Source organism: Melitaea cinxia, chromosome 6 (assembly GCF_905220565.1).
Source record: "Melitaea cinxia chromosome 6, ilMelCinx1.1, whole genome shotgun sequence".
NCBI classification, from domain to species: Eukaryota; Metazoa; Arthropoda; class Insecta; order Lepidoptera; family Nymphalidae; genus Melitaea; species Melitaea cinxia.
This window is the reverse complement of record NC_059399.1, coordinates 17,055,451-17,077,377: the sequence shown is the minus strand read 5'-3', so window position 1 is coordinate 17,077,377 and position 21,927 is coordinate 17,055,451. Positions and strand designations below refer to the sequence as shown.

Genomic DNA, 21,927 nt, shown 5'->3' with positions numbered 1-21,927 from the left:
ACCGACTTCAAACAAAGGAGGAGGTTACTACTACTATTACTACTACTACTACATACGTATATTTTTTTATGTATGTTCGGGGATAACTCCGTCGTTTATGAACCGATTTTGATCATTCTGTTTTTTTTTGTTGGAAAGAAGATATCCCAAGTGTGGCACCATGATAAGGAAACCAGGATCTGATGATGGGATCCCAGAGAAATCGAGGGAAACTATCGAAAATCCGCATAACTTTTACTGGGTGTACCGATTTTAATGATTTTTAATTTAATAGAAAGCCGATGTTTATCATGTGGTCACATTTAAATTTCATCGAGATCTGATTACAACATTTGGAGTAATCTTTGATAATGCGTATATACTTGACTATTTTTTCGTCTACCTACGTTGTATTACTTGTCGATATAACTTAAGTCGGTTATTCTTCGTTTTATTTATTATCCTTGAATTCTAATGATTTAAGGATTATTATATTAGTTGTATGGATACGGACCTTGTCCCTTTGATTTTGATCTTTGAGTCAGAATAGTACTTGTTGATGAATTATGAGTTAAAAAGGAAGCCCCATAAGTGGTGGACATACTAAGATGATGACGAGATATATTTAATGATTAGTGGATAAGAGACATAAATGCATAACTTTGTCAGAATCCATCAGTCAGTAACCAGATTAAAACTGGCAGCGATCACTACCAAGCTATTCGCTTGATGAAATCTACGATCAATCCTATTCTTCCCCAAACGCTGTGTAGCTCCGAGAAGTTCTATTGAAACTAAAAAAAAAGAAGCTGGAATCCGCGGAAGTTACTAGTTACCTGGTCAAGATGACGGACAAGTTGTGAAGATGATGCTCACTGGTTCGTAGACGACATCCATAAGCAGTTCAAACTTTCTGACTAAAATTTTGATCTGATGAGGCACAGGCGTAAAAAATCTTCTGATTTAGCTAATTCGATAGAATAAAACGCTCTCTACAAGAAGGTCTAGAATATATTACTTCCACTGTTCTAACGTGACTGTTCAAATATGAGAGTTATTTAACGGTTTTTATAAAACAAAGTCCTGTAAAAAAGTGTCAGAGAGGGGATCAAAAGTTTTCCAACAATCTTTGAGAAGAAACTTCTTGCCAATAATTTATTTCATTTGCAGGTTTGGCAATAGTCCGATAATTGACATAGCTCTAAGAATCGATAAGGTGATGCGGCAAAGTATTATGGAATCAAGACCGTTTCTCCTTTACAGGATAAAAAATAAAAAGATGAATTAAAGTCGACTGTTACCGAAGCATTAAGATGTATATTAGAAAAAGATGACCTTAGACACCTACGGATTTAAAAATAAAAGATATATATATTTAAGAGAGCACATCTGATAGTGGTAAATTGTTTAAAATTTATTTTGTCTTTTTCTTCCATTATTCATTGCAGTTGACATATGGCATCGAAGACGCAAAGTTATTATAACAGCTTTCGCTCCAAGATATGTAAACAAATTTGTCAGAATTTTCGATAAACGAAGTAAGGTGTTAGCTGAACAATTAGAATCGCAAGTTGGAAAAGAAGACTTCTCTTGCTATGATTACGTTTGCCCTTATGCACTGGAATCTGTTTGTGGTAATAAAAATTGTTCATCATTATTTTTTTTCTATATACTTAAGTTTCTTTTTTCACAGACGCAATATGATAATTTTTAGATGTTTTTAACGCTTCACACTCAACTGACCCCAGTAGGACTTTCTCCTGTGTCAGGGGTCCGGAAACAGACACAATATACAAGCACAACGCCCAGACCACGACAAACATCTATATAGCCGATACAAATATCTGTCGTGAGCGGGGATCGAACCCGCGACCGCCCGCGCAACAGCCAGTGCTATGACCGCTGCTCCAACCACTTTCATTCAAGTGCCTTGTTTAAAAAGTATCAAGCAATTTCATTATATTCGGACAAAAGAAGCAGAGAAAACTTTAACTAAATATTCGTAGTATTCTTATAGTTTACAATAAATAACCTGTAATAATGGTCTTATGAATTTATTTACCTAAGACTTACATAAATATTTTTTTCATTAGAAACATTATTTGGCTTAAATATTGATATACAGCGACATAAAGAACACCCGTTCTTTAAAGCTATGAGAGCCGGCTTTACGAATATTGCCGTGCGTTTGTTCCGACCTTGGTTACATATAGACGCTATATACAAATTGTTACCGATGTATACGAGAGAGAGGCGTTCGACGAAAATTGTTCATGACTTCGTGGATAACGTAAGTAGTTTAAAATATAAATATAATTAGGGCTTTTCAAAAAACTTACTTTAGACCTTATTTTTAAAATAATTTTTATTTATCTTTGTCTACCTAATAAGCACAATCATTGTCATAGTCTGACGCTTATCAGAATAAGTCATTCATTATTATTTTTCGCAAAGTCTTTAGAGGATTAACATTAGATCAATCCCTTGAAAGTCAGGAATGATAATTTATTTTTTAATTTTCAATACATAATTATGACATGTGTCAATGACATTCAAATTTAACAAAGTAAGATGATATATACGACTAATATTATACTTTTTAGCTCATTTTAAGAAAGAAATTGCTGATCGATGAACAAAATAAAGATGGAGAACATTTTGATAATCGTAAGTTAGTTCATATAAAAATGTCTATTTAGTTATATTTATTTCAACTTTAAAACATTCCTTTATTGTGTGCAGAAACAATTAAGACATTTTTAGAATTATTGATAGAGAATTCTAATGATACCGATAAAGGATATACCGATGAAGAACTTCGCGAGGAGACACTTGCTCTTGCTACGGCGGGCTCGGATACATCGGCAGTAGGCACATGTTTTGCTATTTTACTACTGTCACAACACATGGATGTACAAGACAAAATTTACAGAGAGTAAGTATTTTTCAGCAACGATAGTTTTGAAATCCCTACGCATTCAACGTTTAGTAGGTATTTCATTGCTGGGGATACTTTCTCCATGTAGGATAAGATTATTAAAACTATCAGGTTACCCACGGGGCCGACGACTTGACGTACTCTCCGAGATAGGTGGGGAAACCCATAAGAATAGACATCTAAACCGAAAATCAATATTTGTAGAGATACAAATATCAAACCCGAGTGGGTATCGAACCCGCAAATCATGGTTGTTTCAGGAAACTACTCGCACCACCACCAGAGTGGTTTTTGCAATTCCTACAGTTAGAACCAAATATTCGAGAACGAAAAAAAAAAATCTTCTAAACAGTTTATTTTATCTAATATTTGATTTATACATTTATTGCTTGTAATCATCATCATCATCATCACTTCAGCCTATGGCAGTCCACTGCTGGACATAGGCCACACATCTCGGTTTTCCGCAATCCTCATCCAGCCATCTTACGTAGATCGTCGGTCCAATGGGCCGGAGAACGTCCCACAATAAGTTTGCCAAGACGCGGTCTCCACCCCATGACCCGTCTGCTCCAACGGCCATCGGTCACACAGATGACCAGCCCACTACCACTTCAACTTGCTAATTTTGGGGGCTATGTCGCTTACTTTGCTATGCTATTGCTTGTAATAAAATTTCAGAATTCAAGAAGTTTTAGGAGATACAGATAAGACCCTTGAAGCGGAAGACTTGATGAAATTCAATTATTTAAGAGCTGTGATAAAGGAAACCTTAAGACTTTACCCCCCTGTACCTATAACTGTGAGGTATCTAAAGAAAGACCTTGAATTACGTAAGTATTATACTTGTTTTTCTGGCATGACTTAGAAATTTTATTTGGTATTTGAACTGATGAGCCATGTCAAGTAAATAAGTTCTATATCCATATACTTATTTTCCAATTTTGAAAGAAAGAAAGAAAGCGCCACGATCACTTAGAACCGAATATAATATCATCATATCAAAAAAAAAAATCGATCTAGCGGGTATGTCGTTCCATAGCTTAATTGGCTAGAGCACCGACACGTTCAGTCGGAGATGCAGGCTCAATCCCCGCTGGAACGGTCAATTTTTGATAGAATATTAATAAATGTTTAGAAAGAAAGTTTTTTTTTATTAGCCTACCAGTTTACAACTGTTGAAATGACACATACATTATAACCATACAATCGACGAGATACGATACGACGAGGAATAAATATATAGAATTTAAAAAAAAATAGGTCAACTAGGTTACTGTCTCAGTATTGTTTTTGACAGCAAAAGTTTGCTGCCAAAAACGCTGATATTCTGGCACAACCTGTAGCGGTATAATACAAACAATTTTGATACAATTTTGAAATTTCTACTTATTCTTTCGAACATCGTTGTGTTCCTGAGGTGAGAAAGCTGTCTAGAGCTCCTGGGGGATTGGGGGTAGCAAACAAGCGGCAAACAAGCGTACGGCTCATCTGATGGTAAGTGATTACCGTAGCTTATAGACATCTGCAACACCAGAAGCATCGCAAGCGCGTTGCCGACCCAATCCCCAATCCCCCCAGGAGCTCTGGTTACCTTACTCACCAACAGGAACACAATACCGCTTCAAAACAGTATTATTTTGCTGTGATCTTCTGTAAGGCCGAGGTACTACCCCAGTCGGGCTACTCCATATTTTGAGCAGGAAATTCCTGCTGTGCCCTACCTCAGTTGGGCTACCTCAGACTGACAGGCTTATTGCAGCCAATAAACCTGATATAGTGCTAGTAGACCGATCAGCGCGCCAAGCAATTATTGTTGACATTACAGTTCCACATAACGATAATCTCGTAAAGACCGAAAAAGAAAAATTAAGTAAATATTTAGACCTTGCCCACGAGATTACCAGCATCTGGAATGTAGACTCAACAATAATTGTTCCTATTGTTGTATCGGTTAATGGTCTATTAGCGAAGAGTTTCGACCAACACCTTAAGAAACTCTCGCTTGACTGTTGGATCAAGGGTCCGATTCAAAAGGCAGTGTTGCTTGAAACGGTCGGCATTCTGAGGAGGTTCCTCAGCCTCCGGAGGACTACTATTTTTATATTTTTAAATAATTTTTATTTGTCTTTTTTATAAATATATTTAAAAATGTAATCATAAGAAAATATATTGAATAAAAGATAATAATAATATTAAATTATTGATTTATATTGTTTTTCATATTTTTTGCAGCTACTGGCATAACTCTTCCTGAGGGTAGTAATGTAGTTACAAGTATATGGAGTATACACCGCAATCCTCGCCACTGGGGTGACGATGCAAACGTTTTTAATCCCGATCGTTTCCTGCCTGGAAAAGCACCGCAACCCAACGCTTTTATGCCATTCAGTTACGGTCCTCGGAGTTGTCCTGGTAATAAACATTCCTTAATTACAACAGAGACGACGGCCATACAAGTGTAAACCCCGTGGCAAATCCTAGTGGGAGGCATTGACTGTGAGGCGTTTATATATTTATTGATTTATTTATAACAATTAACGCCTAATACTCAATTGTTCCAAGAAGAGAAATATTAGCCTAGCTCATCTCTTGGGTGACCGAAATCACTCATAAAACAAAGCACAATGGCCAGTGATGTGGCCACAGCGCTTACCTAATCTTTACTTAAGATGCAATTATTGAAAAAGTAAAAAATAATAAAATATATTATTATTTGCTACTTAAATAATTCTCTCTAAAAATATCTGTTAAGATTATCAATCAAATATTTTTAATTAAATTAAATCTTGCTTACAAACGATTGATCGTAACGATTATGTTTCACAAACTACCTACTTATAAATAGTAATTCAAAAACCTTTCATTTAATTTATGTAAGGTGTTACGTCCGACCTGGAGTATATTGAAACGAGTGGAAGCGTGATCTCAGGTACGAACGGGACGAACAATTGTCTGCAGTACGCAGAGCTAACACTCAATGTCTTAAATAAAAATCCTACCTTAGTTTCACTGAATACTGTTCGGTGAAGCCTCGCCAGGTATAACTTAATTAACATCAAACTATAATTGGCCAATCATTACGTCTAATGCTAATCAATTATACTTAACTGAAGTGGCGGGCTGAAGCAGGAACCAGCAATCAAAATGGCCGTTGTTCGGCGTAGTTCCCTCACGTTTTTCACAATAATTCAACAAGGAATACAAGGAATACACTTTGCTATTAACAATTAAATTACTTCAAACAACAAAGGATGGTTCGATCAACAAAAGGCGATAATTTTTCGCGAGAACGAACAAGTACAAACAAAAGCGTAACTTTTATACGGAGACCGGAAAAACGATGCAAATTTTTAAATTCAAAGGTGACGAATGACAGCTCATAGATAAAACCATTTCGTAAACTATACTAACTGTCATAGATAATATAATAGTTTAGTGTTGCTACATTTGGTTCATAACATCTACCCGCCTCGGCCAGGACTACCTGGCCGCTAATCAATTGGCAGTCGTGACAAGGTTGATACCGCTCTCTTCAGAACAGAACCGTCCACCCGAACCTCAGCAAAACGGGGCACTCCATCTGCTCCAAAGACGAGGTTAAGAATGCGCCCTCTGCGCCAACACAGTGGCGGTGAGTTAGCGTCCTTAACCAGAACGAGGTCACCAACATGCGGTGGATCAGTCTTGTCAGTCCACTTAACGCGCTGCTGGAGAATATGCAAATATTCCAAATTCCAACGTTTCCAAAAGCTCTGAGTGAGTTGTTGGATCAATTCAAACCGCGAGAGACGATTGAGTTTCACATCAACATAGGGGTATTCCGGCAGGGCGTTCAGCGGCCGTCCAATCAAAAAATGGCCCGGTGTGAGGGCTTCCAAATCGTTAGGGTCTGAAGAGATCGGGCACAACGGGCGTGAATTCAACATGGCTTCAATTTTGCAAAACACAGTTGCGAGCTCCTCAAATGTTAATACGGACTCGCCAATTACTCGTCGCAAATGTGTTTTGGCAACCTTTACAACACTTTCAAAAATTCCTCCCCAGTGGGGGCATGACGCGGGACTGAACTTCCAAGTTATTCTGCGACTAGCTAGTCTAGACGCAATCTCAGTCTCATTAGACGCCAAAAATTCATATATCTCTTTTAAATAGTTATTTGTGCCTTTGAAGTTGGTGCCGCAATCCGACCGAATCAAGGACGGTAGTCCTCGTCGTGACACGAATCTATCTAACGTCGCAACAAAGGCCTCTGTCGAGAGGGCTGAGACTAGTTCTAAGTGTACCGCCTTGGTGGACAGGCAAACAAAGACGCACAGGTAGGACTTGACCGTTTTACTGTTCCTGAGGGTCGAGGTCTTAACCGAAAAGGGACCTGCAAAGTCCGTCCCAACTCCAGCAAAGGGCCTTGTCTCTGTGACCCGATCCGACGGCAGGTCACCCATGATAGGCTGCATGGTAGAGGCCTTGAGTCTATAACAAGACATGCAGCGAAAGACCACACTACGGATCGTCCTTCGGGCCGATAAAATCCAAAATTCTCGTTGTAAAATGGCCAATAAGGCATTACAGCCGGCGTGGGAGTTCTTGATGTGACGATCAGTCACCAACAAACTCACTAAGTGGCCACTTTTGGGCAACAGGAGGGGATGACGAGCTCCATACGGAAGGTTTGCGTTCCTTAGACGCCCTCCGACTCGCAAAAGACCCGCACTGTCCAAAAAGGGGTTCAGTTTGCAAATGGCTCCAGACAGCTTACATTTGCCTTTTCTCAAAATATCAATCTCATTTTCAAAGTTCTCTTCTTGCACAGAACGAACCCAATGAAGAAGAGCATCCTGGAGCTCTTGTGGCGATAAGAACGCCTCCAAGCATTTGTTCTGTGGGTGTCTACAATTTCTGGTGAAGCGCTTGATCCAAGCGGTGACCCCCAGTAATTTGTCTAATGAGCTGTAGCGATTCATTAGGAAATCTGGGTCGAACGGATGGTCCCGCCGTTCAATCGCAAGGGTTCGCAACCCAGGCAATGTGACGGTATCCAAGGCCGGTGTTCGCGGCCAATTAGATTCTGACCTGGTCAACCACTCAGGTCCCCACCACAGGGAGTGCTCAACCAAAAAGGGGGCCATACATCCCCGTGATGCGCAATCAGCAGGGTTGACTTCGCCAGGCACATGCCTCCAGATTAACGGGGTTTCCGATTTCTGGATCTGAGAGACCCGATTTGCAACAAACACCTCTAAGGTGTGGACTGACGTCTTCAGCCAACATAGGACAATTTGACTGTCAGTCCATGCATAGACTGTCTCAATGTTAACTGACGGGCACAAGGTGGACATGACGTGATTCAAGAGGCGAGCAAGAAGGGCCGCCCCTGACAACTCTAGCTTGGGAATTGTCAAGGTAGTTCGAAGAGGCGCGACCTTGCTCTTCGCCATGACCAATGACACCTTCACTTGACCATCCATGGTCACGGTGCGCAAATATACGGCTGCTGCGTACCCACGTTCCGAAGCGTCCGAAAACCCATGAAGGGACGCTGTATGCTTCCCTGGTGGAAGCATAGCACGGGGCAACGATATCATATTGATAGCAGGCAATGAGGAAGCAAACAGGAGCCAGTCCTTCAAAATAGCTTCGCGGAGTGGCTCGTCCCATCCAAGACCTGCAGTCCAAAGTCTCTGCAGGAAGCATTTGGCCCAGAATATGACTGGGCATATCCAACCATTGGGATCAAACGTTCTCGCGACAGTCGACAGAACCAGCCGTTTCGTCCAAGTGCGAGGCGAATCCAAATCGACGTTGAACGTGAAGATGTCCTGGACTGGTCTGTACTGTATTCCAAGGACTGTCATCATGGTAGGATTGTCACGGTTCTCAAATAGGTAAGGATCCTGCTGGTGGTCATCAGGTAGCCCATCCAAGAGCGCAGGTAAGTTGGAGATCCATTTACGCAATTCATATCCTGCGGAGGCTAGGATGCCAATCAATTCGTCACGCAAAAGGAGAGCCTCTCTCTCCGTGGACGCACCAGTGCATATGTCATCAACATATAGGTCCTCCTTCAAAATGGCGGCTGCGCGAGGAAACGACATACGCTCTCGATCTGCGAGCTCCCAAAGCGAACGTATGGCCAAAAAGGGGCTAGACCGCAGCCCGTATGTGTTCGTGTTGAGTTCGTAGACAAGTATGGGATCTTGCGGGTTTTCCCGCCACAATATCAGCTGGTATCGACGATCATCAGGGTGGATTACCGTTTGCCTGAACATCATCTTGATGTCAGCTACGAAAACGAATTGGTGACGCCGAAACCGCGTGATGACGTCACAAAGGTCCTTAAGCAATTTGGGACCAGAATGAAGACACTGGTTCAAGGACACTCCCGATGTGGTCTGCGCAGAACCATCAAATACTGTGCGCAGCTTGCCACTTGACGGCTTTATCACAGCATGATGCGGGAGGAAAAAATGCTCCGTCGAGCGCCAGTCAAGTTTTGACACAGACATGTGTCCCAAATTCTCATACTCCCGCATGAAGTCAGTGTACTTCTGTTTAAGTAGCGGGTCCCTGCTCATGCGGCGCTCCATTGCCAATAAACGCTTCTCTGCAGTAGGCCGAGAGTCGCCAAGGGGCGGTCGTACGGCAAGAAATGGCAATCTTGTCATGATCCGGCCAGAACGAAGATAACTGGTGTTGCTCTTGTAGAACCGTTCACACTCCTCGTGTTCCGGATCAGAGCGGGGTGCTTGTGGTGGCTCTTCCACTTCCCAAAATCTCTGCACGGCGTCAGAGAGGGCGGAGCCCACCATCAAAGCCGTTCCAGGTTCAGCAGGAGGGGGAGCCCTCAATACAGGCCCCATCAATGCGAACCCAAATATGGTCCGGAGGGCTACTAAGCCACCTGGCTGCAAAACACGATCCTTACCGAGTAATATTTTGCCCAGTACATCGGCGCCAAGCAACAAATCGACCGTGCCAGGTAGGTCGAATTTAGGGTCAGCCAAGTCCAAATCGGCGGTCAATTTTACCGCATCCGCAGACAACCGAACTTGCGGGTGACTGCCCAAGATGTTCTCCATCACAATGGCCGACGATCTCAGCGTCGGGCGTGGAGAATTTGAAGGCGAGAACTCAAACGAAACGTGGCCCTCAACCGTGGTTACAGGGGCGTTCCCGACACCTCTTATTACATCTGAATACTTTTTAATATTCAGGCCAGTCTGCCCCACCAACCAAGACGAGGCTATGCACCCCTGTGAGCCTGTGTCCAATATTGCTCGGACTACAACCGAGGCGCCTGTCCGTCCCCAGACCCGGACATAGGCCGTGGGCAAGAGGACGGTCTCAAAAGGGGGTGGTGCATAGCGGGGGCAGACGCCAACATCCTAATGTTGGCGTGGCGGCGATCTATCGCCGCTGTCCCGGGACGGCACGTCAAAACGAGGGAGTGGTTTAAACTCGCCCTCCTCTCGATGGCGACTGCCACGAGCCATAGTCGGCGGTTCGTAGCGCCGGGAGCGTCCGTACTGAGGGTTGCGCGGCTTCAAACGGGGACGCTCCGCCAGAGGGGGGGACGGCAATCGTACCGGACGTGCGTCACGGTAATCGTGGTAAATGACTGGAGGTGACCGTGATTGGTCACGAGGGTGCGGTGAGGGCGAACGGGGCACAAAGGTGCGGGATTGAACCCGAGGCCCCCTTCCATACCCGCCCGTGGGGCTGCGCGCCGAATCATGTCGGCGATCCACAGCAGCACAATCTGCGTGGCGGGGGGGAGGTGAGCCGGACTCCAAATTGCGGGACTGAGCCCGGTGTCCGCTCTCATACCCGCCCGAAGGCGACCCCGGGTGGTCGCGGCGGCCATTTGCGTTGGCGCACAGCACCTTTAAATGTTGCCCTCCACAAACAGGACACGGGTGCATGTCGGGGCAAGCGCGCTGAAAGTGGTCCCCCAGGCAGGAGAAACACCAGCCTCGGGCCTTAGCAATCCGCCTACGAGAGGCCACATGCAACGCTACAAAGTCCGGGCACTGCATCGTTCGGTGCCCCCGGGACTTACAGAACCGGCAGACCGGTCGCGCAGCCTGCGCGACTGCAAAGCGGGGGGACACCCTTCCCTTTGGCGCCATTTGAGCAGTGCGCCGTTTGTTGGTGGGTCCGGAGCTTGATAGTCCCACCGGCGCATCCATAACGTCGCCCATGCGACACTCATTCTCCAGGAACGCCAACAATTGCTCATAACTAGGGAGAGGAGATGCCTCATCCCTAGTGTGCGCCTGTTCAAAACGTGCTCTCAGGGACACCGGCAACCGCTTGAGCATAATACGCACCAACCAGTATGACGACTGGTCAACCGGCAGGCCCAAGCGGCTAAGAGCATTGGTAGCTGCAACGAGGGGGTTAAGCATCTTGGTCCTCAACTGGGCGGTATTACTCACGACAGGAATGTCCATTATCTGGTCGATATGAGCATCGGCCAGACAGCGCTGGTTTTGGTAGCGCTTGGTGAGTAATGACCGCGCGACCGCATAGCTCCCTTCACAAATCGGGAGGTGCTGCACCAATTCTCTTGCCTCTCCATCCAGCACTGAGAGCAGGTAGGCCAGCTTTTGGGACAGGCTCAAATCCTCCCTAGAGTCCACAAGGCTTTCGAACAGGCCGATGAAACCCATCCACGCGTCGAGTCGACCATCGAAATGGGGGAGATCCAGGTTAGGCAGTCGGGTCAAAAGGCCCACGGGAGTCTTCAAAGAGGCCCTTGTAGGCGGTACTCCGGCGCGCGAGGCTAAGATCTCCCGGGTGCGTTGGGAGATTTCATCGGCGAGGCCCAAAATTTGGACGTAGTCCTCGTGGACTTGCTCCCGTCGCTCCTTCGGAAGCGACTCCATTGGCACATCGTCAAGGTGCAGAAGGAGGCGCTGGTACAGAGTCTCGACCTGTTCAAGTCGAGCCGGGCATTTCTCGTACCTGTCTATTAAGGCCTCCGTGCGGTCTTCCCTATTCACCAAGGCGACCGCTGAACTGAACCATCTCAGTTGAGCTGTGATTCCTGAACAAGATTCACGGACCATGGTGACCGCGGTCGAAGTCATCTTCAAAGGCACAGATATAACAACAGTAACAACAAACAATAATCAAATTAATTCCAATGAAACAACTGCTATCACTGAATTGAAATCAAGTATCAAATCTTAAATAACTTCAGTAATAATACAAGAAAAAATTAAAACTAAGTTTTTTAATCTAATATTTCAACAAACTAGATTCAAAGCAATAACACAATTTACTCAACAAATTAATGAATTTACTGATAAATACCCATTTAAACAGCTATTTCTAATCTTATACTAACAAACAAGAGTATTTATAAGAAATTAACCTTCAATAAAGCATAAGACAACAGCTGTTATTAACTCAAATCCAAATATTAGACCTTAAGTATCTAAATATAATATTTTAATAAAGAAAGAATTAAACAAATTGTGACCTAACTTATTCATACAATATAATAAACTGAGCAACAATAAGTTAACCACGCTCTGCTACCAAAACTTGTTACGTCCGACCTGGAGTATATTGAAACGAGTGGAAGCGTGATCTCAGGTACGAACGGGACGAACAATTGTCTGCAGTACGCAGAGCTAACACTCAATGTCTTAAATAAAAATCCTACCTTAGTTTCACTGAATACTGTTCGGTGAAGCCTCGCCAGGTATAACTTAATTAACATCAAACTATAATTGGCCAATCATTACGTCTAATGCTAATCAATTATACTTAACTGAAGTGGCGGGCTGAAGCAGGAACCAGCAATCAAAATGGCCGTTGTTCGGCGTAGTTCCCTCACGTTTTTCACAATAATTCAACAAGGAATACAAGGAATACACTTTGCTATTAACAATTAAATTACTTCAAACAACAAAGGATGGTTCGATCAACAAAAGGCGATAATTTTTCGCGAGAACGAACAAGTACAAACAAAAGCGTAACTTTTATACGGAGACCGGAAAAACGATGCAAATTTTTAAATTCAAAGGTGACGAATGACAGCTCATAGATAAAACCATTTCGTAAACTATACTAACTGTCATAGATAATATAATAGTTTAGTGTTGCTACATTTGGTTCATAACATCAAGTGTTCGACTCTTAGCTGCCTCCTTCAAATGGGGGTTCTGTAGGTGTAATAGATCAAACTCCGCGTGTAAAAATAATTCCTTACTCATTTCTAAATTTGACTTTGTTTAAATAGACGAGTTACTTTGATAGACTCGTTCCAGATGACGTGATGAGCTAGATCTGTCAAACGTGCTATGACAAGAAAGAGTCTGTTGGATCAGCTAGTTTGTTTTAAGCCTAAAGTAACAGTCTATAAAGGTATTATGCATTAATATGTACGATTTTATTTTTGTGTTACCCACACATTAGGAATTCTAAACATTTTTGAATATCATATCAAAAATTGACCGCTCCAGCGGGATTCGAACCCGCGTCTCCGACTGACCGTGTCGGCGCTCTAGCCAATTAAGCTATGGAACGATGTACCCGCCAGAGCGAAATTTTTGATATGATGATTTTTACTTTCGGTTTAATTGATACCCACACATTAGGAATTCTAAACATTTTTGATTGATATTCAAAAATGTTTAGAATTCCTAATGTGTGGGTAACACAAAAATAAAATCGTACATATTAAAAATAGCATGGTGTCGTCTCCTGTCAAAGATTTTCATTGTAATATGAAACTTTGAATAGTTACGGGTCTCTGTAAAGAACTCACTATAGACGGCGCCACGGTTCGCTTAAACCGAAAGTAAAAATCATCATATCAAAAATTTCGCTCTGGCGGGTACATCGTTCCATAGCTTAATTGGCTAGAGCGCCGACACGGTCAGTCGGAGACGCGGGTTCGAATCCCGCTGGAGCGGTCAATTTTTGATATGATATTCAAAAATGTTTAGAATTCCTAATGTGTGGGTAACACAAAAATAAAATCGTACATATTAAAAATAGCATGGTGTCGTCTCCTGTCAAAGATTTTCATTGTAATATGAAACTTTGAATAGTTACGGGTCTCTGTAAAGAACTCACTATAGACGGCGCCACGGTTCGCTTAAACCGAAAGTAAAAATCATCATATCAAAAATTTCGCTCTGGCGGGTACATCGTTCCATAGCTTAATTGGCTAGAGCGCCGACACGGTCAGTCGGAGACGCGGGTTCGAATCCCGCTGGAGCGGTCAATTTTTGATATGATATTCAAAAATGTTTATTATGCATTAAGTTCCCATGTTACTATGTTTTAGGGTACCAATACGCCATGTTTTCGATGTCAACTACGTTGATAAATCTCTTGCGACGTTACCGCATTAAACCAGCGTCAAACTACAAATACGATGAGAACAATCCGCTAAGAGTGTCGTTTGAAGTTATGATGATACATGTCGATAATTTCTCCGTTCAAATTGAATATCGTAATGAACCCAATAAAAATAAAAAATCAGAAGAAATGTAAGTAATATTGTACCTGTATGATAAGAAAATACTTATGATGTATTTGAAATATATGGTTTATAACAACGAATTTTACAAAATATGTTCCTGTAGTTTTATTGACTGCAAAACACTCGCTAAGGAAATATAACCTTGGCTCCCTGAAATGCAAGCATGTACAACATGTGCTACATGTATATAAAGTTGAATAACACATTTCACTGTGCATTTTACGTTCATCTTGAATATTGCGGCATCGGCAGAATTTGCTTGGGTAAACCGCACGGAATTTTATCGAACTTGCTTTTTTTCTGGTTTCATTCAAAATATCATTCGATGCTAAATGACTGTTCGATTAATCATCTTTTGCCAAGTATACGGGTAATTTCAAACGTTTGAAGGTAAATATAGTTGTATCGTAAAATTAATTTAATAATAATAATAATAATAATGATAATTTAATTCAGATTATGTCCATATTTTTGTTAGTTACATTTTTTTCCGAAACTATGTTAATTTAAACAATTGTGACAAAACAAATTATACCAAATCAAAGTCACACTAAAATCAAAATAATTATAGTAAAATTCAATCAAACCCAAAATTAAAATCATCACCAAATTCAATACTAAAATTCAATATTACAATAATTAAAATTTAAAATTAAAATCACTACTAAAATTCAAAATTACAATAGTTAAAATTAAAAACAAAATCAATACTAAAATTCGATTAAAACTGGAATTAAAAAAGAAACAAAAATCAATATTTAAATTGAAACAAAATTAAAATTAAAACTAAAACCAAAATTCAATCAGTTAAGAGGAAAAAAATAATGACATTCAATTTAAATTAAAATTAAAGAAAAAATACAATATATAAAATTATCACAAATTATCACCCTATTCAACATAAATTCAAAATTAAAACCAAAATCAAAAATCAAAACTAAAATCAAAATCGAAATTGAAATCAAAATAAAAATTAAATGTCAGTTACGATAATTCTTACCAACTATGTTTGTTAAAAAAATAAATAAATAAAAAATAAAATAAAATAAAAGCTATCAAAATGTATTTATTTAAGCTTCCCTCGCAGCTACGTGTGCACCATCCCAGCGTCTCCAGAGGGGACTGTCTAGCTTTACAGCTAATGTGCTGAGGAGGTTGTTGGAGCTGTTCATTAATCTGCGCATTGCGGACGCGGTCCGCTTACGCATGGTCGCATAGAAATCATCTATATGAGCATCCGCAAACATTGCCGACGCGTTGCAGTACCGAGGCTTCTTCAACAAAACCCTCAGCACATTGTTGTACTGTACACACAGAGCACTATATGCTCGCCGAGTGCAACTCTCCCATAGACTGCACGTGTCAGAAGACTGGCAAAGGGCTTTAAATAAAATTACTTTTACTTGTGAGGTACATCGTGCAAATCTACGGGCCAACATATTGCCTCTAACTGACAAAGCTCTGCGCTCGCGCTCGATATCGCTATCATCATCCAGGCGTTCATTCACAATATGGCCAAGGTATTCGAACTCAGATACTTGTTTTAGAGGAGTTCCACACAGATGTATATTGGGATTGAGATTTAACGGTTTATTTTTGCCTCGAAAGATTAAAATTTCACTCTTTTTAGCATTATATCTGAGTCCGTTCTCCTTAGCATATTCCTCACAGATTTTTATCAATTTTCGAAGACCACTGACCGAGGGGTTCAACAGAACCATGTCGTCCGCGTAACTAAAATTGTTCATTACAACTCCGTCTATCGAGCAACCGACACCTGCTCTGCTAAGCCTCTCTATCAGCTTATTAATTTAAAAAAAAATCCCATAAATATATTAGTAAACTAAGAATTAAAACTTTGACAAATCGGCCCGGTGGTTCTCGAATGTTTAACCGACGTCAAAAAAAGGAGGAGGTTCTCAATTGAACTGTATTTTTGGAGTTTACTCCTTATATGAAATAAGGCCGCGGTTTAAAAAAAATATGAGGAGTAAAATCTACTGAACGAATGACCTCGTTACGGTTCTTGTAACGCCGTCTACGATAGACGAAGACGTTTTCTAATAACGCCATCTATCGGGATCTATTGGGTTAGATGGCTTTATTTAATTCGTTTATTTACCATTTGATATGGTATTAACCTTTTTCTTAGACAAGGAAACCTTTTTTCGCATCGGAGCTGAAAAACAGTGTTTTAATTTTTTACTTTTTAAATATATCTTAATAAAAAAAAAAAAAAATCTTTGACCAATCGGTGTACCTATAATACTACATATAATCAAAGTATCGTGAACTTACATCGTCAAAGTTAGCAAAAATGACCATAAAATAAAAACTACGTAGCCAATCATTACAACCTATACAGTCCACTGCTGGACATAGGCCTCCACAAGTTCGCGCCAAAAATGCGTGAACTCATGTGTATTGCGATAGTCACCACGCTGGGCAGGCGGGTTGGTGACCGCGGGGCTGGCTTTGTCGCACCGAAGACGCTGCTGCCCGTCTTCGGCCTGTGTATTTCAAAGCCAGCAGTTGGATGGTTATCCCGCTACCGGTCGGCTTTTTAAGTTCCAAGGTGGTAGCGGAACCGTGTTATCCCTCAGTCCTAGTCAGCCTCTTACGACACCCTACGTAGCCAAACTGAATTAAATTTTGATGTGACCAAATGGCAACTATTTAGCATATTGGATCGAAATCTCGGCGTAATCGGTGTACACACATACAAAATACCAACCGAATTGAGAATCATCTACTTTTTGAAGTCGGTTAAAAAAGTTCTTTAGATTAAAAGATAATAGCAATTTTACTTAATAAATTGTATTAACAGTTGCTAATTTCTTTTTGTAGGCTCATAATATAATGTGACTTAACTTGACTATTAAAATAGACTTTTTTGATAGATTTAATCATTGATTCAGCCTATGACATCGCATTCTTGCAAGACCAAGTAGCATTGGGATATATATCTTTCAATTAGACTAAAAGTTTTCGAAATAGTTAATTCGTCTTTTATTAGTTAAACGCTTAATCTTAAACTTCAGAAGTTCTATTTATTTATAATAACTAGGAAAGCCTGACGCCTGCCTGACAAATTAGTTTAACATGCGTTAAATTTTAAAAACATATACAAGTATTAAATTTGTGTAACGTGTAGATTGTCAGACCTGAATGAAAGGCTATATTATTTTTATTATTATGTATTGATGACGTATTGGCGCAGTGGTCACAGCAATGCCTGTTTCGCTGGCGGTCGCGGGTTCGATCCCCGCTCACTAAAAACATTTGTATTAGTCATATAGATGTTTGTCATACTCTGGCCATTTGTGCTTGTATATTGTATGTGTTTCCGGACTCCCGACATAGGAGAAAATCCTACTGGGGGCCATTGAGTATGATGTGTTTATATTGCATTTAGATTCCCGTGAATCAAACCCACAAGCAGCAACCAAACTGGAGCAGAAAGCAATTCAATATTATTTAGTAGAGATGAAAAAAAAGTGAAAGTGAATATTGAAATAAACTCCACGTGATTTGTGTCACTTCAGCCTGTAATATCTCACTACTGGGCATAGGCCTCTTTCCCCGTGTAGGGGAAGGATCAGAGCTTAATCCACCACGCTGCTCCAATGCGGGTTGGCGGATATATTCCCTACTATGAGTAACGATCGCTATCAGGTGTACATGATAACAACCGGGACCGACGGCTTAACGTGCTCTCCGAGGCACGGTGGGGAGACCCACAAGGACTAGGCAAAAACACCCAAGCCACGGCAAACACCTGTATGGCCAATACAAATGTTTGTCATGTGCGGGGATCGAACCCGCAACCGCCAGCGCAACAGGTACAATCCATGGCTGTAAGCGTTGCGCCAACGCGGCGTGATTTGTGTAAAAAGTCCATACTTTGTAAAAAAATCACTAGGTACTGTTTACTATTACTATTTTTGTTTTAAGCCGATACTACCTTCAGTGTTCCCCTTAAATTCCAACGCATTTCCAATAATAGGCCAATATGTAAAGTCATTTCCGAGCTGCTTGTATATCTTCACTAACCTCTTCGGTTTCCATCGATCAATTTATAAACAAATACAACAACACTATCGAACCGTTACTATATAAGGCCTCACTTAATAAATTCTTACTATTATTAGCGTGTGCTAAGTATAACTGATAATTCTTTTAAAGATATTTTTAACTGAACATATTTTAGAGCAGCCATACTCAACCTTTTTTATAGGGGCCAAAAGCACGTTGCAGTCATGGTGTTACGGGCCGCAATCAAAAATTATTTAGATTGTAATTAAAACATAAATCCAAGTTAACAATTTAGTTAGTTTATTTATTACAAAAATAAGTTTTGACGAAGATAACAATAAGCGCATGCGGCCCGCGGGCCGCAGGTTGAGTATAGCGGTTTTAGAGTTACCTAACGCATGATAACGGTGACCAGTTACATAGACCGCGCTAAACTTTCCAGCATGTATCGAGGGACTGGAAAAAGTAAATACTTGAAATTTTCACAGAGTATGTACAGCACAATAAAATAAAATTAAAAATTAAAAGAATGCCCGTGTAATAGTATATTCGTCGTTTCTTTATTTGGTGATACGGAACCCTTAGAGATTTTTCCTTTCTCTATGGATTTTAAGCGTTAATTTCGTTATCTACATTGATTTTATTATTATTTTATTTGTTTTTAAGCGTTTTGTATGTTTTGTTATGATGTAGTCGTACAAAGTTTTAAGACCTTTTTTGCCGCTCGTCAAGTTCAATGACCATTTGGTTCTGCGCCGTTTGACAATTAACCAAGTTTTTTTTTTACTGTATACGATGTACAAAAAGGGTTTTATCTGAAATAAATCAAAAATGTACCTATAAAACAATTTAGTATTGTGCTTAGCGTTTTCTTTTTAACTGACTTCAAAAAAAGGAGAAGGTTACTCAATTCGACCGTATATCGTCTTTGTCTTCGTCTTCGTCTTCGTCTCCGTCTTCGTCTTCGTCTTCGTCTCCGTCTTCGTCTTCGTCTTCGTGTCTTCGTCTTCGTCTTCGTGTCTTCGTCTTCGTCTTCGTCGTCTTAAGAGCCATTTCACAATTTTTCGCTCTGCAAGTTAAGGTAAATGTCGTCACATCACGCGAGTAGTACGAGCCGCACGATCTTTGTGCTACTTGTGTGATAACCAAAAAACATCTTGATCTTTTTCTAATGTATAATAAAAATTAATAACTATGTTATAAAATGTTATTACATAATTAATTTGTTAAAAATTTCAAGTATGTTATACAACAACAGTCAATAAATTTAAAATAAAAATAATAAATCAATTTTATGAAACATTTTTTTTTGATTTAAATTGATTTAGTTTTTTAAGTTTACGAATGAGTCGAATATTTACGATATAAATAAAATTGCATTTTATTATGCTCCAGAAAATCTGAGTATGAATGTGAGTTGCATAGTTTTGGATGCAAGTAGGCTATCAAATTTTGCCGGCTTTAATTTTTTTATAAACTCAATGACACCGACAAACATATTTATTAACAAACAATAAGACAAACAGATTTAAATCCCTATATTTTGTATTGATAATGGGAGAAAACAAATTAAATTATACATTATTTTACAGTAATTTTCGCATATTTTTATAATTTTAATAAAAGTATCAAATGCGGTTTATCACACTATTACAACAGTCGCTTGGCGCGTGTGAGCGAAAGAGATGGCTGTGCAGAATTTGGCGTGGATCTTACCTCTAAGAGCGCTGGCGCTCGACTTATTTACTGGGTTTGATGCGTGATATTTCAATAATTTTTTTATGTTCCTAAATGATGTAAGTTTGTTATAGATATTTCCTTAAAATTTCTTTGTTTCCTAAGAAAAATATCGCTTTTAAAATTGTACTTATTCGGAAAATATTTGTAACTTTAAAATTTTATTACGGATTAACGGAGATACAAATGGAAAAAAAATCTGCATTATGTATCAACAAACCTATTCCACATATTACCATATTTTTTTATACAGTTTTAAGGTAGAGGTTATTGAAAAATAGGACTTCAAAATATACACTTCGACCGTTTATCTAGGGAGGCGGCTGATGAAAAGGTTAATAATTTTGTACATACAATATAAATCAAAATTCTGATTCATTATGTTACCACAACAAAGGTTGCTCTATTATATTTCAAAAATACAAATTTCTATATTGCATCCAATGCTTAGGTTAACGACGTCAAAATATTACGATTTCGCGGATTGTTACCGATTTTTCCATGTGCCGGAATCGAATCCGCAACACCCACAAGCCAGTGCTGTAACCGTTGTACCACACACATACTCATTGTCATTTTCAAACTACAAAGCTACTAGCACTTTTACTTATTTTAAGAAACAATAAAATATATGACCAGTCCGTTGGCGCAGTTTGTAGTGCTTTCTACTCCGGGGGTTGTGGGTGTGATCCGCACCCCGAGTCTGGGTGTAATATACATATTGTTTAATATCGAAAAAATATATGTAGCTACACCAGTTGGCTGTTACCTATAACACAAGCATTAATTTGTTTACTTTAGGAACAGACGACGTGTATGTGTTGTAGATATTTATATTTTATTTATTAATAAGATAACCAAGAAAGTGTGTATGTGCAGTATATGTGGGTCTCCCCACTGTGCCTCGGTGAGCACGTTAAGCCGTCAGTCCCAGTTGTTATGATATATATCTGATAGCAACCGTTAATCACATAAATATTCAAGTACTTACTATTGGGTTCACCGGACACATTATTATTCACGTTATAACTATTATTTTCATTTTGTTTATCTAATATTTTCATTTGACCAGCACGAAAGTCACGTACGCGTTCCGTTGAACTTTTGGGGGTTTTTTTAATTTTTTATAGCATTATTTTCTTTTTTTCTCAGCCGATATTCATGACTCCTTTCATCATCAGTTTTCGGCATACTTGCAAAATTAATTCATTAGTGAGATTAAAATATTCACATAATAATAATCACTTACAATTTGTACAATGATGATTCAAAAGTGTTTTGGAAGCCTATTTAAATAAAGATATTTTGAGTTGTTTTAATTTGATTTGACATAAATAAATATACACAAGTTATACAACACGTTTGCTTTACAACAAATTAAAAATATTGTGCCACTGGCAGTGGAGTACAGCTGATTTTGCCACTGTCACGTAGACTATACAACAACAACACGAACGAAGGAGATTGATCGGTGTGGTTGAGATAACAGTCTCAAATTTACTTCGAATTCGAATTCAGCTGCGAAACCGAGCAGGACGCACTGTGTTGTCACAGGCAATAGCTCAATCAGACAGTAGATTGACTGTGTCACGCCCGGCGGCAAAGAAGCCTCAATTGAGACTTATTGGAGTCATAAAAGATTTGAGCACAGAAAAAATCGACGAAGGTTTAATTAAACAAAACGAAGAATTGGTGAAATCACTGGAGCCAGATGATAGAAAAATAAAACTGATGC

At 40.0% G+C, this 21,927-nt stretch overlaps 2 protein-coding genes across 2 annotated transcripts; one reads left to right on the top strand and one right to left on the bottom strand.

Annotated features, from left to right (window-relative positions):
• Positions 1–2,215: 2,215 nt before the first annotated feature.
• LOC123654800 (cytochrome P450 4X1-like) lies at positions 2,216–14,512 on the top strand. The gene is made up of 6 exons (XM_045590685.1): positions 2,216–2,269; positions 2,583–2,646; positions 2,722–2,914; positions 3,599–3,750; positions 5,153–5,332; positions 14,223–14,512. Exons 1-6 carry the CDS (start codon positions 2,216–2,218, stop codon positions 14,429–14,431), a joined length of 852 nt encoding a protein of 283 aa, XP_045446641.1. The 3' UTR covers positions 14,432–14,512.
• Positions 14,513–15,490: 978 nt separating this feature from the next.
• On the bottom strand, positions 15,491–16,141 carry LOC123654799. The gene has a single exon (XM_045590684.1). The coding sequence runs from the start codon at positions 16,139–16,141 to the stop codon at positions 15,491–15,493; it is 651 nt and encodes a 216-aa protein (XP_045446640.1).
• Positions 16,142–21,927: the final 5,786 nt, after the last annotated feature.